The sequence below is a fragment of the Procambarus clarkii genome, chromosome 8, assembly GCF_040958095.1.
Source record: "Procambarus clarkii isolate CNS0578487 chromosome 8, FALCON_Pclarkii_2.0, whole genome shotgun sequence".
NCBI classification, from domain to species: domain Eukaryota; kingdom Metazoa; phylum Arthropoda; class Malacostraca; order Decapoda; family Cambaridae; genus Procambarus; species Procambarus clarkii.
The window spans coordinates 23,772,339-23,786,289 of NC_091157.1; the positions used below are offsets into that span (position 1 = coordinate 23,772,339).

Genomic DNA, 13,951 nt, shown 5'->3' on the forward strand with positions numbered 1-13,951 from the left:
CCATTTCACCAGGCTACTAAACTACGCCACTACTCCAGGCTACTACACCACACAACTACACCAGGGTACTACACCAGACTAGTACACCATGCCACTACACCCCGCTACTACACCATATCACTACACCACGCTACTACACCAGGCTATTACACTGGGCCATTACATCACACCACAACACCACCCCACTACACCAAGCTACTACACCATGTCATTTCACCACGCCACTACACCATGCCACTACACCACACCACTAACCCACACCACTACACCACACCACTACTCCTTTCTACTACACCACACCACTATACCAGGCTACTACACCATACCACTACACCACATCACTACATCACGCCACTACATCACGCCACTACACAACGCCACTACACAATTCCACAACACCACACCACTACTCCATGCTTCTACACCAAGCCACTACACCAGGTTACTACACCATGCCACTACTCCACGCCACTACACCAGGCTACTACACCATGCCCCTACACCACTATTCCAGGCTATTAAACCACGCTACTACATCAGGTCACTACACTATGCCACTACACCAGGCTACTACACCACACCACCGTACCACGCCACTATACCATGCCACTATACCACGCCAATACACCACACCACTACACCATGCTACTTCACCACATCACTACACAACAACACTAAACCAGGCTAATACACCAGGCTACTACACCACGCCACTACACCTTGTTACTACACCAGGCCACTACACCGTACCACTACACCACACCACTACAACAGGGTACTACACCAGGCTACTACACCAGGCTACTACACCACTAGACCATGCCACTACACCAGATTACAACACCCCGCCATTACACCAGGCTACTACACAACGCCACTACAACAGGCTACTACACAATGCTACTTCACAACACCACACCACTACACTACACCACAGCACCACGCTACTACACAACACCACTACACCTCGCTACTACACCACACCACTACATCACACCACTACACCCCACCACTATAACAGGCCAATACACCAGGCCACTACACCAGGCTACTGCACCACAATACTACACCAGGGTACTACACAAGACTACTACAGTATGCCACTCCACCATGCCACTACACCAGGCTACTACACTATGCTACTACACCAGGCTACTACACCACACCAGTACACCACATCACTCCACCAGGCTACTACACCACACCACTACACCAGGCTACTACACCACGCTACTACACCACGCCACTACACCATGCCACTAAACCAGACTACAACACAGGCTACTACACCACACCACTACACCAAGCTACTACACTATGCCACCATACGCTTCTACACCATGCTACTACACTACATCACTACACCAGACTATTACACCAGGTTACTACACCACGCCACTACACCACACCACACCACTACACCAACCAACTACACCATGCCACTACACCACGCTACTACACCACACAACTACACCATGCAACTACACCAGGTTACTACCCAACACCACTACACCACGCTACTACACCAAGCCAATATACCAGGTTACTACACTACACCACTACACCAGGCTACTACACCACACCCCTACACCACACCACAAAACCAGGCTACTACACCATGGTACTACACCAGGCTACTACACCACGCCACTACTCTATACCACACCACTACACTACGCCATTACACCACGCCACTGCACTACACCATGCCACTACACCAGGCTACTACACCATGGTACTACAGCATGCCACTATTCCAGGCTACTACACCACGCTCTACACCACACCACTACACCACGCCATTACACCATGCCACTACACAACGCTACTACTCCACACCACTACACCAGACTAATACACCACACCACTACACCAGGCTCCTACACCAGGCTACTTTACCACACTACTACACCAGGCGACTACACTACGCTACTACAAATGATACATGAATAAAAATGATAGACTCACCTTTATTATGATGATTTATTTTACCAAATGTAGAAATATATTTTTATATTTTAACATTTCCTATTTTATTCATATATGAGGACTTTAACCAAAAGGGGTCACAAAGTTTCAAATTAGGGTACAAAAGGGGTCACAAAGAATGAAATTAGCGTTAGGTACAGAGGTTTTGGCTATAAGTTTCGGAAACCTATTTATTTCCACAAAAAATTACATCTAATTCGTGAAAACAAACGTTTCCAATCCTTTCAAACACTTTCCAGGAACGTTGTGGAAACTTAAAAAATGTTTCTTGGGTCCTCCCTCTTCTGCCCCCATCCAAGCCTCCCATTCTCCCACACTCCCCCCCCCCTCCCCCCCAAGACTCCTCAACCCCCAAGGCCTCTTTTCTTCCCTACCCCCCCGCCCACGTCCTCCCTCCTACACCACCCTCCCCATACTAGATCCTCCCAGCACCCCACACACCCCAGATCTGCCAGGTCCCCCTTCATTAGCCCCTCCCATCCCGGTCCCTCCCTGTTTCCCTGCTTCAGAGGAAGCAATAGAAACTGAGAAAGGACAGAAGAGAGTCAGTTTCAGGATGATGTTCTAGAACATAGATGGGATTACAAGCAAGGCAAGTGAACTAAGTGAAAGAGCATAAGAAGTGAACCCAGATGTAATCAAACTCACAGAAACAAAACTCTGGAATCATAACAAATGCAGTATTTCCCCTGAAGTGCACTGTAATAAGGTAAGAGGGGAAGGAAGGGGAGAAGGTGGAGTGGCCCTACGAATATTAAAGGAATGGAGTTTCAAGGAGATGGTTATCCTGAGCTGCAATGGATTCAGAGACTACATAACAGTCACCATGACAATGGGAGGACCAAAAGTATTAGTAGCAGTGATATATAACCTTCCACCAAATGATAGAGGACCCAGGTAAGAGTATGACAACAACAACATGGCAGTCAACACTATGCTTGAGAGGGCAACCTCTGCTGCCTGTAGAAATAGATCCCATCTGCTCATCATGAGGGAATTCAATAAAGGAAGGATAGACTGGGAGAACAAGGAACTGCATGGATGTGAGGATTCATGAAGCACCAAACTATTGGTGGTGGCGATAAAAAACTTTTTAAGGCAGCATGTAAGGGAACAGACAAGGATGAGAGGAAACGATGAACCAGCGAGACTCGACCTAGTCTCCACTCTGGACAATTCCGACATAAGGGAAATAGGTTAATAAGGGAAATAAAATCATGCAGAAGTGTAAGGAAGCAGCAAACAAATTTGTCCCAATCCAAAAGGAAAACAATGAAATGAAGATGAGAAACCAATGGTTTAATGAGAGTTGATGACTAGCTAACAGTAAAGTAAAAGGGCATGGAGAAACTATAGAAATAACAGGACACTTGAGAGCAGAGAAAGATTCCAGAGTGCCAGGAATGAATATGTCAGGTTGAAAAGAGAGGCAGAAAGACGATACAAAAATGACATCGCAAGCATGGCAAAGATTCAACTTAAATAGCTGCACAGTCACATCAGGAGAAAAACAACGGTAAAGGAGCAGAAGCACTGTGCCTGCCACTCTCCATAGTGTGTAACAAATTGCTGACAGCAGGGGGAACTGCCGAGAATTTGGAAAGCGGGCTAATGTAGTCCCGATATACAAGAAGGGGAATAGACAGGAGGCACTGAACTACAGACCAGTGTCCCAAACTTGCATACCATGCAAACTGATGGAGAAGATTGTGAGAGAAAACCTAGTAGAACATCTGGAGCAAAAGAACTTTGTAACACAGCATCAACATGGGTTCAAGGTTGGCAAGTCCTGCCTCACAAGGTTAATTGAATTCTACAACCAGTCAACAAAAATCAGGCATTAAGAGAGAGTTGGGCAGACTGCATATTTTAGGATTGCCAGAAAGTTATTGACACAGTATCACACAAGAAGCTCGTGAAAAAGCAGGAGATGCAGGCAGGAGTGTTCTGCCCGAAACGCTACGCGTACTAGTGGCTGTACTTGAATGTATGTATGTAAAAGGAAGTACTCCATTGGACAAGGGAGTACCTAAGCCACAGAAGATATCGAGTCACTGTGAGGGGTGAGGTCTCAGATTGGCGAGACGTCATCAGTCGAGTACCGCAGGGGTCAGTTCTTGGACCTATACTGTTTCTGATATATGGAAATGATCTCCCAGAGGGTTTAGACTCGTTTCTCTACAATTTGCTGATGAAGCTAAAGAGCAAAACAGCTAAACACAGCTGAGGTGTGTGTGTGTGTGTGTGTGTGTGTGTGTGTGTGTGTGTGTGTGTGTGTGTGTGTGTGTGTGTGTGTGTGTGTGTGTGTGTGTGTGTGTGTGTGTGTGTGTGTGTGTGTGTGTGTGTGTGTGTGTATTGGCAGCTGAGTGGATAGCGCGCAGTACTCGTAATTCTATGGCCCGGGTTCGATTCCCGGACCAGGCAAAAACAAATGTGCAAAGATTCTTTTACCTTTAATGCCCCTGTTACCTAGCAGTAAATAGGTATCTGGGAGTTAGACAGTTGTTACAGAGCTGCATCCTGGGTGTGTGTGTACTCACCTAATTGTGTCGGCAGGATCGAACATTGACTTGTGGATCCCACCTTTCGCACATCGGTTGTTTACAGAAATGACTGAGTAGTGTAAAGTGGGACTAGAACCGTGCGCACCAGCTGCCAGGTGGCACTCCATGGAGTGCCAGCCGACAGGTGGTGCGCAGGTGTCTAGTCACACAGGGTTTTGGGGGAATTTCCCGGAAGTTTTGGCGTGTTTCGGACGCGTGTGAGCGTGTTTGGGTATGTGGTCATGAAAGAGAGTAAGTTATGTTGATGAGTGCCAGGTGGTGCGCGCGCGGTTGTCGTCGCAGCGCGGGTGTCTAGTCACAGGGGTTTAGGATTGGAATTTCCCGGAAGTTTGGCGCGTGGCGGTCTTGAGTGGCGGGTGAGCAGGTGTGGCCCCCCCACCCCGCGCGCGCGGGTCTAGTCCTCGGGGATAGGGGAAAGATGTGAGTAGTGTGAGAGTAAGTGATAGAGTAAGAAAATAAAAGGAAGAGAGAGGAAGGAGTAAATGAATATGTATGTGTGTTTGCGTAGCCTTAATCCAGTCGGAGGCGGTCTTGAGTGGCGGGTGAGCAGGTGCGGCCCCTCGCTCTAGACACAAAGGGAATTTCTGGGAAGATGTATGAAAATACAAGGATAAGAGTGGAATATGAGGAAGGAGATTGTCTTAGACTTAATGATAATAGTTTGATGATCGTGACTAGAGGATGTTTGGGGAGGGGGGAGGGAGAGGAGAACCCCCATACCTGAGAGGATGGCCTAGACGTCCATTAGCTTCCTCCTACAGGAAGTCGTAAGTGCGAGAGGAGGGTATGAGAGAGCACTCTCCTGCGGAAGTGTCCCATTTCGTCTTAAAGGGTTTTCAATGTTCATCCCACGGCGGGTCCCCTTACACTGTGGATTCTGGTAAGGAGGGGGCGAGGTACTTACTCCTGCCGACAGACAGACCCACACCTGTCAGCCATCAATCACTTCTCATTTGACCCAGGTCGTTTCACTCCCCTCACACACAAACGCCCCGCCAGTTCCCTGCGAGACTTCATCCGCTACACACGCATCATACAGCTCCATGTCATGGAAAGGCGAAGCTCTACAGCATGCATGAAATGCGGAGTGTTTTATATTCCATCACCGAATCAACTGTGTCGACTGCAATGCGCTAGCTGTGAAAAACCGCCCCTAGGACATTACGACATCAAATGCAAGCGATTTCAGCAGATTTTCTGTGATAACCGTGAGTGTTATTCATATTTAATATTCCACAGTTCATTTTATGGCATCCACAGGTGAAATATCGCGTGTAAACTACTATAGTGTGAGAATATTTTCTCATTCGGGCTATTACATTCAACACAGTTAAATATGTTCTTTCCAATTTCAGTTTACAAAACCGTGAAGTGTCCTTATTGCTCACCCGCCCCGCGAGGAGGTCATCGCCGGAATGAAACTTCACATAAACGTAGGTAGCATATAAAATACACTTCTCGTATCTGTATATCATCCCGTTGCAGGCGAACACACATGCATAATAATAAACATATTTTTTCCCCATTCACCTATGCTGAATATCATTTATTCCATTTCAGGTTATAATCCATACCTCAATCGACGGAGGGAACAGATCGACGTCATCGAGCCTATACCCCATTCCTCACACACTGAGCTAAGGAGAGCACATCTCACTCGGCAGGAGTCACAGCCCCTTCATCAAGGTCAGCCACGCCGCCAGATGGGAGGCTACGAGACCGTATCGCCCCCGGTTAACACGATGTTACGAATTCATACCCACTCACCTGCTCAACCCCTTCACCAAGACATAAGTAAGTTATTACTGTCCGATTTCAGTCTATTTCCTAAACATATTAATCCCCCTAGTCTGTTCCCATACCTCATAATATATACGCTTTCATTCTTTCTAGAGATAATATGTTTTCTTTTTTTTACAGACGACACACCGCTGTGCATAGATTTGGCATCCAGCGACAGCTGCAGCAGTGGCAGTGAGAGTGACACAGCAGGGCGGGCAGTAGCCACTTCCGGCTCTCACAGGGAGGGGAGGAGGACTCGTTCACGCCCTCACTCAACCCCCCGTTCCTCCCCCAGCCCAATCAATCAGCGACAGCAGCAGCAGCAGCAGCAGCATCAGCAGCAGCAGCAGCAGCATCAGCAGCAGCAGCAGCAACAGCAGCAGCAGTGGTGAGAATCGTACCATTTTCATCTCAGACAGTGACTCAGACGACAGCTCAGCAGACCATGACCTTGACCCGCCAGCGTCTGTCAATTCTGACTTGTTAGCACCGTCTGGCGTAGTAGCTGAACCAGCGGTCTCACCCATTCATCTCGGAGGGGGTGGGTTATCACCACCCCCCACCCCTCCCAGCCCCATCCCTTCACCCCCTCCACCTGCCCTAGAAATTCAACCTCAGCTGCTGGATCGAATTGATAACTATAACGGCACCTATGTCCGGCTTTCATTCTCCATACCAGAACATGTTAACACCTCCCCAGGAGTATATCTGAGAACATACAGGGATTTTTTCGTTAATGAGATACGCGCCCTCTTCTCTCCACGACACCCATTCCTCCTAATTTACCCAGACATCACTCTAATTGTGCGAAATTTAAATGTACAACAAGACGGGGAGGATAATCTATTGGATCCTATAAATAACGACGGCTTTCCCATACGAGGTGAGTGGCAAAGAATTACTCTAGAGGAAGTAGAAACTCTTATTGATTTTTGGGCTGATGAATTGACAGAGAAAATATCACAGTATCTGAAAGCGAAGGAAGGGTCCAATGTCTTGGTTGAGCGGCTCACCGGGTTTTACATTAACTGTGGTCAGATAGAACATCCGATAAGATTAGGCTCGCATGTAGACTATCCTGAAGGCGTGCGTGGGAAAAAATTGGTTTTCAATCCAGAGGGAGAGGCAGATATTTGCCTTATGCAGTGTGTTGCAGCTTATAAATGTTTAGCTAAGGGAATGCACCTAGATAATATTCGCGCTAGATCTGTGAATGCTAGTTGGTGTCTCAGACACATGAAATGGCCAGCAGATGTCAATTCTGCAGTGACGTTTGAGGATATTCACAAGGTAGAGAAAATGAATAAAGTCAGCATTTTCATCTATTCGCTAGAAAAAGATGAAAATGCTAGACGACAACGACACTACATTACACTAGCTAGGAAGGGGAGAGGAGGATATACTGATGTCATACCATTGTTGATGTTGGAAGCTCAACATTTAGTATTAATTAAGGATTTTAACCAATATGTACGTAATATACGAGATCATGGTGATCGCATCCCGAGTCATCACAGCTTCTGTCATTGTTGTTTGATATCACTCCCAGCAGATAGCATGCAGAGTCATGAAAGTACATGCAAAGTACATCAGACTCTCAAATTCTACCCACCAGAGAGGAAGATTACTTTCTGTAACTATGGACGGGGATATGGTCCTAGTCACATGTGCTTTTATGACTTTGAGTGCATGTTAGACCGCTCGAACCCTAAGGGAATGATAGAAACACGTCACAATGCAGTGGCGTATGCGTACATCATCATTGACAGACAGAAGAATATTGCTGAGAAAGATACTTATTTGGGTAAAGATGCGGCCAATCACTTTATAACCACGCTAGAAGCGTCATGGGCACGAATCAAGAAGGGGTTAGTATCCTATGAACTTCACATGTCTCAGCAACAGCAGGCACTATTTGAGACAAAAACAGCCTGTGAACTCTGTGATGAACCTTTTAACGGAGAAGATGTAATCAAAGTCCGTCATCACGACCACACAGTAAGATTCCACAATTATCAAGCAGCTTACTGTGATAGATGTAATTTGCAGTGTGTAAATTCATACAAGTTCCTATACACTTTTTCACACAACGCTTCCTATGATTTAGGAGTAATCCTAAACGAGATGAGAGATAGACCAGGAAGTGAAATAGATATATTAGCCAAGGATGGATTTAAATTTATGAAAGTTGATGTGAACAACTTAAGATTTTTGGATAGTTTAGCCCTTCTCAACGGCTCGCTAGGAAGAATAGCCAAGGATCATACTGATAGTGGAAAACCTATCACATTCACTTTGGCTATGTTAAAAGGGGTAAATAAAGCGGCCATCCCAAAACTGTTGAAGGGTAAACAATCATTCTGCTATGATTATTTATCCTCTATGTCTGTGTTAGATGAACCACAACTCCCTTCTCGTGATAAGTTTTACAATACACTAAAAGACGAAGAGTTGTCAGAAACAGATTATAAACAAGCTTTAGAAATTTTTGATTTGGCTAAATGTCGCAACATAGGGGAGTATCTGCTCCTTTACCTCAAAGTGGACACAGGATTGCTAGCCGATGTGTTCACAGTCTGGCGAGACACCATGCTTGTTCTCTACAAATTAGACATTTTACACTACATTTCTTTACCCTCATTTGCTTGGGATGCATTCTTGCTTAAATCGAAAGTTCAACTTGATGTTGTGTCAGACCCAATGTTATATGATTTACTTCGTCGGAATCTCCGAGGTGGGTTCACCAGTGTGACGAGACAGTACACGAATGTGGAGAACAGGCACACAGGCTTAGATCTAGGGGAAGATAGTAGCTTCATCATTTACTTAGACTTTAATAGTCTTTACGGGGCGTGTATGACTGAACTACTCCCTCGGGGTGGGATCCGGAAACTGACACACAATGAGCGTGACGTACTGCTGGAGCAAGGCTTGGAGAATATCCCATGTGATGGGTCCAAGGGATATTGGGTGTTGTGTGATACACTGCAGGTCCGACCGGATGTAGCTAGGTATACAGATGAACTGCCCCTAGTTCTTTCACATACTTGCATTACCGAGGAACACATTTCACCCTACAGTAAGAATATTCTGACAGAAGAAAGTCGCGGTCTGCCTAAAAACAACACTAAATTAATTGCTTCTCATCTTCCTCAGAAAGACTACCTCGTTAGTCTGGACTTGTTACAGTTGCTCATGCGCATTGGATTAGAAGTAGCTAAAGTTCACGACATCTACGAATTCGAGCAGGAGAGTTACCTTAAAGACTTCATTGAAACCAATGTTCGTGAACGTGCCAGTACCAAATGCGCGATAAAAAAAAAGGCTTTCAAACTCGTATCAAACTCTATATATGGAAAGAGTCTCACAGATGTATCTAAATATGGGAACAAGCACTATTTGGTCACAGATCGTAGTCATTTCCTGAAACATGCTCGAAACCCATTCTTCAAGCGGAGTCTTTTGTTAAGTAAGGATCGTGTAATATGTACTATCAAGCAGAAGTCTCTCCTAGTCAACACTCCTACGTATCTGGGCTATCATATACTTCAAATTGCTAAGAGGCGACTCTATGAGTTCTGGTATGATGTTGTCAAACCTGCGTATGGGGATAAAGCGAGTCTGTTATATACAGACACAGACTCTTTCATCATTAAACTGGACTGTCAGGATGTGTTTGAAGAGTTGAATAAGTCTCCTCTCTTCGACTGTATGGATTTTAGTAATTTTAATGACACACATCCATCCTACTCTAAAGCGCGAGAAGGTGAACTAGGATTGCTCAAGTCTGAAATAGGCTCTAAGATTATTAACCAGTTAATTGCTCTCAGACCTAAAACATATTCGTTCACCGCTCATGATGGGGAGCACACTTGTAAGTGTAAGGGCGTACCATACCATCTACAAGAGAAACTCTCACATGACTCATTTCAACACACTCTTGAAACAAACACTTCAATCAGGTATGTGTCGAGATCTATACGCAACGTGCAAGGAAAGATTTGTACATGTCGCAGTACCTGCAGAGGATTGTCAGCATTTGACGATAAACGTTACATTTTAAGCCCCACACAGTCCCTAGCGTATGGTCATCCTGATATTCCCAATAACAATGATGATGAGATGGATGTAGAAGTGGGAGAGGAGGAGGAGGAGATGGAAGAAGAAGTGTTTATGGAGGAGGAGGAAGTAGAGCACGCACAGAGACTCTACCCAATATTCCATCCCTGGAGCAAACGCGATGCTACAGCTCAGAAACTATTCAACCCTCGCTAGATTTTATGTTGTACAATTGTTAGGTAGTATTAAGATGGATGCCCCATATGACTAGAACTTTGTATACTAAATGAATAGGATGTTTAATATTATTGTTTGTGAACTGTAAGAACTATGATTAGTTTTAAAATATGCTGTTTAATATTATTGTTTGTGAACTGTAAGAACTATGTTTAGTTTAAAAAAAAAAATGATGTTGCTGTACATAAAATATGTGAATAAACACCTGTAAATGACTATGTTTGTATAAATACCACCTCAGTTCCTTAGTTTTTAGCAGTCTTAACGAAGCATTAATCATGGACAGTTCCTATGATATAATCCATGCGGAACATCTAGATATTTTCAGAGAACCATCTCGTGTTATTATTGCTGGTTATTCAAACAGCGGAAAATCCTACTTGTGCAGTAAACTTGTAAGGAAGTATCAACACAAGTTCTCCTCAATAATCATATGCGGAGGAGGTTACTCTGAATTACGATCAGATCCACAAATTAAAGGGAAGCTGATCGAGCATTCAACCATTATTGATCCTGTGGAAGAGCGAGTAGATAATGACTCGCATATCTTAGTAATCTACGACGACCTTTTTACAGAGTCTGCGAATTCAAAAATCGTATCAGACATGTTTACTTGGGGCAGACATTTCACGGTTTCCGTCATATTGATTACTCAAAATATATTTTTTCCTGGTAAATATTCGAGGAATATTAGTTTAAATGCTTCTCATTTCATATTGGTTAAATCACGAGACCTGTCACAAATTGAAACACTCGGACGACAAATATTTGGGAAAGTGGATTCAAAGAAATTTGTAGAGTTATATAAGCAAGTTATTAGCCAGCCCTACGGCTATTTGCTAGTAGATCTGGGCTCGAACACTCCATCTACAATAACATTGCGCGGTAATATTGTTCACGAACCGCCCTATGAGATAGTTTACCAATGGTAAGCAAGAAAGATGTACTGGAACGAGTATATAACGACCCCTCATCTAGCGGAGGGCTTGGAGGGGTACAGAGATTGTATAAGGCCGCCAAATTAATTAACTCTAGTATAACTCTAGCCGATGTAAAGGACTATCTGAAAAGCTCTGACTCCTATACGTTGCATTATTTACATCCACATAAATTCCCCCGGCGTCGGGTGTTAAGCCCTAAACCACGACTATTTCAAGCTATAGACTTGGCCGAGATGAGTTTATTGGACAAACATAATGACGGAGTGAAATATTTACTCGTATGCGTAGATATTTTCTCCAGGTACGCCCATGTAGTACCCTTACGCGCTAAGGATGGGAAAAGCACCACTAATGCTCTAGCTTTAATTCTAGATTCACCTCATTCTCAAGGAGTGCGCAAAATTAATTCTGATCGAGGTGGAGAATTTTATAACGCCACTATGAAAAAAATGCTGGCAGCAAGGAATGTACAGTTATAGAGCGTATTTTCTCAGGAAACTAAAGCTTCAATCGCTGAGCGGTTCATACGTACTTTAAAAGGTAAACTTTACAAGTTTATGACGGCGCGCAACACTTTAAAATACATGCAGGCTCTACCAGATGTTGTGAAAACATATAATTTAACCCCACACAGAGGATTGAAGGGGAAGACACCTGCGGAGGTGCACGCTCTATCCTCGCCCAGCGAACACGCCAAACAATTTGATTTAATGTATAAAAGTCCAAGCAAATCAAAGAGAGCTGTCATTCCACGATTGAGTGTTGGTGATACAGTACGCATCACTCTATCTGATCGCATTTCCAAGTTTAAGAAAGGGTTTAAGCAGCAGAACACCGGCGAGATCTTTACAGTTACACGTATTGATCGGAGACAACACATCCCTTTATACTTTCTAAAAGATCTGAATGGGGAAGAAATTGATGGTGGCTTCTATAAACAAGAATTAACACCAACACATTTGCCTCAAACCTTTAATATTGAGAAGGTATTGGGACAACGCAGAGTCTCTGGCAAACTCCAGTATAAAGTTAGGTACGCAGGTTATGATCGATCATTCGATCAATGGATTGATGCTGCTGAGATATTACATTTATAATGAAGAAGCCCTTAGTTTATAAATACAAGGAATTGATCCAACTATTATCAAAACTTCAGTATTCCTCGAGAAAGCAGTTGATTGAAAAATTGAAGAAACCACATATAAATTGTTTATCAGAAATTTTTAATAACTTTTTAAAAAAAAAATTGCCCGTGCCTGACAAGGTCGTTAAAAAGTTGAAAAAATATAAATTGCTTATTCGGTCGCTAGCCTGTAAGAAACCTTCTGTGACAACTAAGAAACAGATATTAACCAGCAAGCGAGGAGGCAGTATTTTATCCATTATTTTACCGATTGCGGCTAGTTTAATTACACGGTTGTTCAGTAAGTAAAATGGAAGCCTTTTATCTCGTACCGCGTAAAATAGTGGACAACCGGAAAGCTGCACACAGCCCTGCTTACCCCCCTGTGAAAGCGGTTGCTCGTCATCTTACTGTCAAACCACCTCCTCCTCCTCAGCTGCATACCAACCCTTCCATAAAACATTTAATAGATTTGAAGTTGAAAGTGAGAGATCACGAATATGCAAGATCCTTGCTAAACCATTATGATGCTACCGGAATCGTTCGTTGGGATCTGAATGGAAATGTATTGGCTCCAGTATCTGGCATACATATAATTAATGACATTATACATAAAATGACTGTGCTTAAATCTGTTTTTTTTACCGGATAAACTCCCCATTGCTCAACTGTTTTTCACACTAACATCTACATCGCGAGATTTATTCCGTAATACTACGGCAAGCAGTCAAGTGTATGAACCTCCATCTGTTAAGAGAAAGGCAACTGTCAAGATTGATCCTCACAGTAAAAGGAAAGCTTCCTGGATTGTATATTAACAGGTGAGTGTATATAAATGAGCGTGTAATGTGTAGATGGCTTTACTAGACAAAAAGAGGTCTAAGGAGATAGAGCGATGGACACTCACGTGATATACGCCACCAGCGTATCAGATACGCATTTATTCCCCAATAACATCCCTGCATCTTTCCAAAATCGATTGTTTAACCAGCTAGAATTAGATCCCAGGAGGAGTTATGAAATGTGTCTACAAAAATTACTCCTCCCCACTTCACATTACGTTATTAAGCGTGATAATCCTGAGGCATATATACGTGTAGGCGTTACGTATGAGAAAGTGAGCGAGGGGAAATACATGCATTCAAAGCATTTATTATCATCTGATGTTTTAGCCGGAACTATAACAGAAATTAATACCACGATTAATACAGAAATAGAGGCCATATTTTCAAGTAATGCTAAACTGAGTTTTTTAG

The 13,951-nt window shown here is 43.8% G+C and overlaps 1 protein-coding gene across 1 annotated transcript in view; it reads left to right on the plus strand.

The window, feature by feature from the left end:
* LOC138361886 (uncharacterized) overlaps positions 1-7,822 on the plus strand; it is a 52,109-nt gene extending 44,287 nt beyond the window's left edge. The window contains exons 2-5 of the mRNA XM_069320944.1: positions 5,516-5,761; positions 5,909-5,986; positions 6,114-6,347; positions 6,474-7,822. Coding sequence (XP_069177045.1) covers positions 5,516-5,761; positions 5,909-5,986; positions 6,114-6,347; positions 6,474-6,727 — 812 coding nt within the window. The 3' untranslated portion in view covers positions 6,728-7,822. The remainder of the gene's footprint in view (positions 1-5,515; positions 5,762-5,908; positions 5,987-6,113; positions 6,348-6,473) is intronic.
* Positions 7,823-13,951: the final 6,129 nt, after the last annotated feature.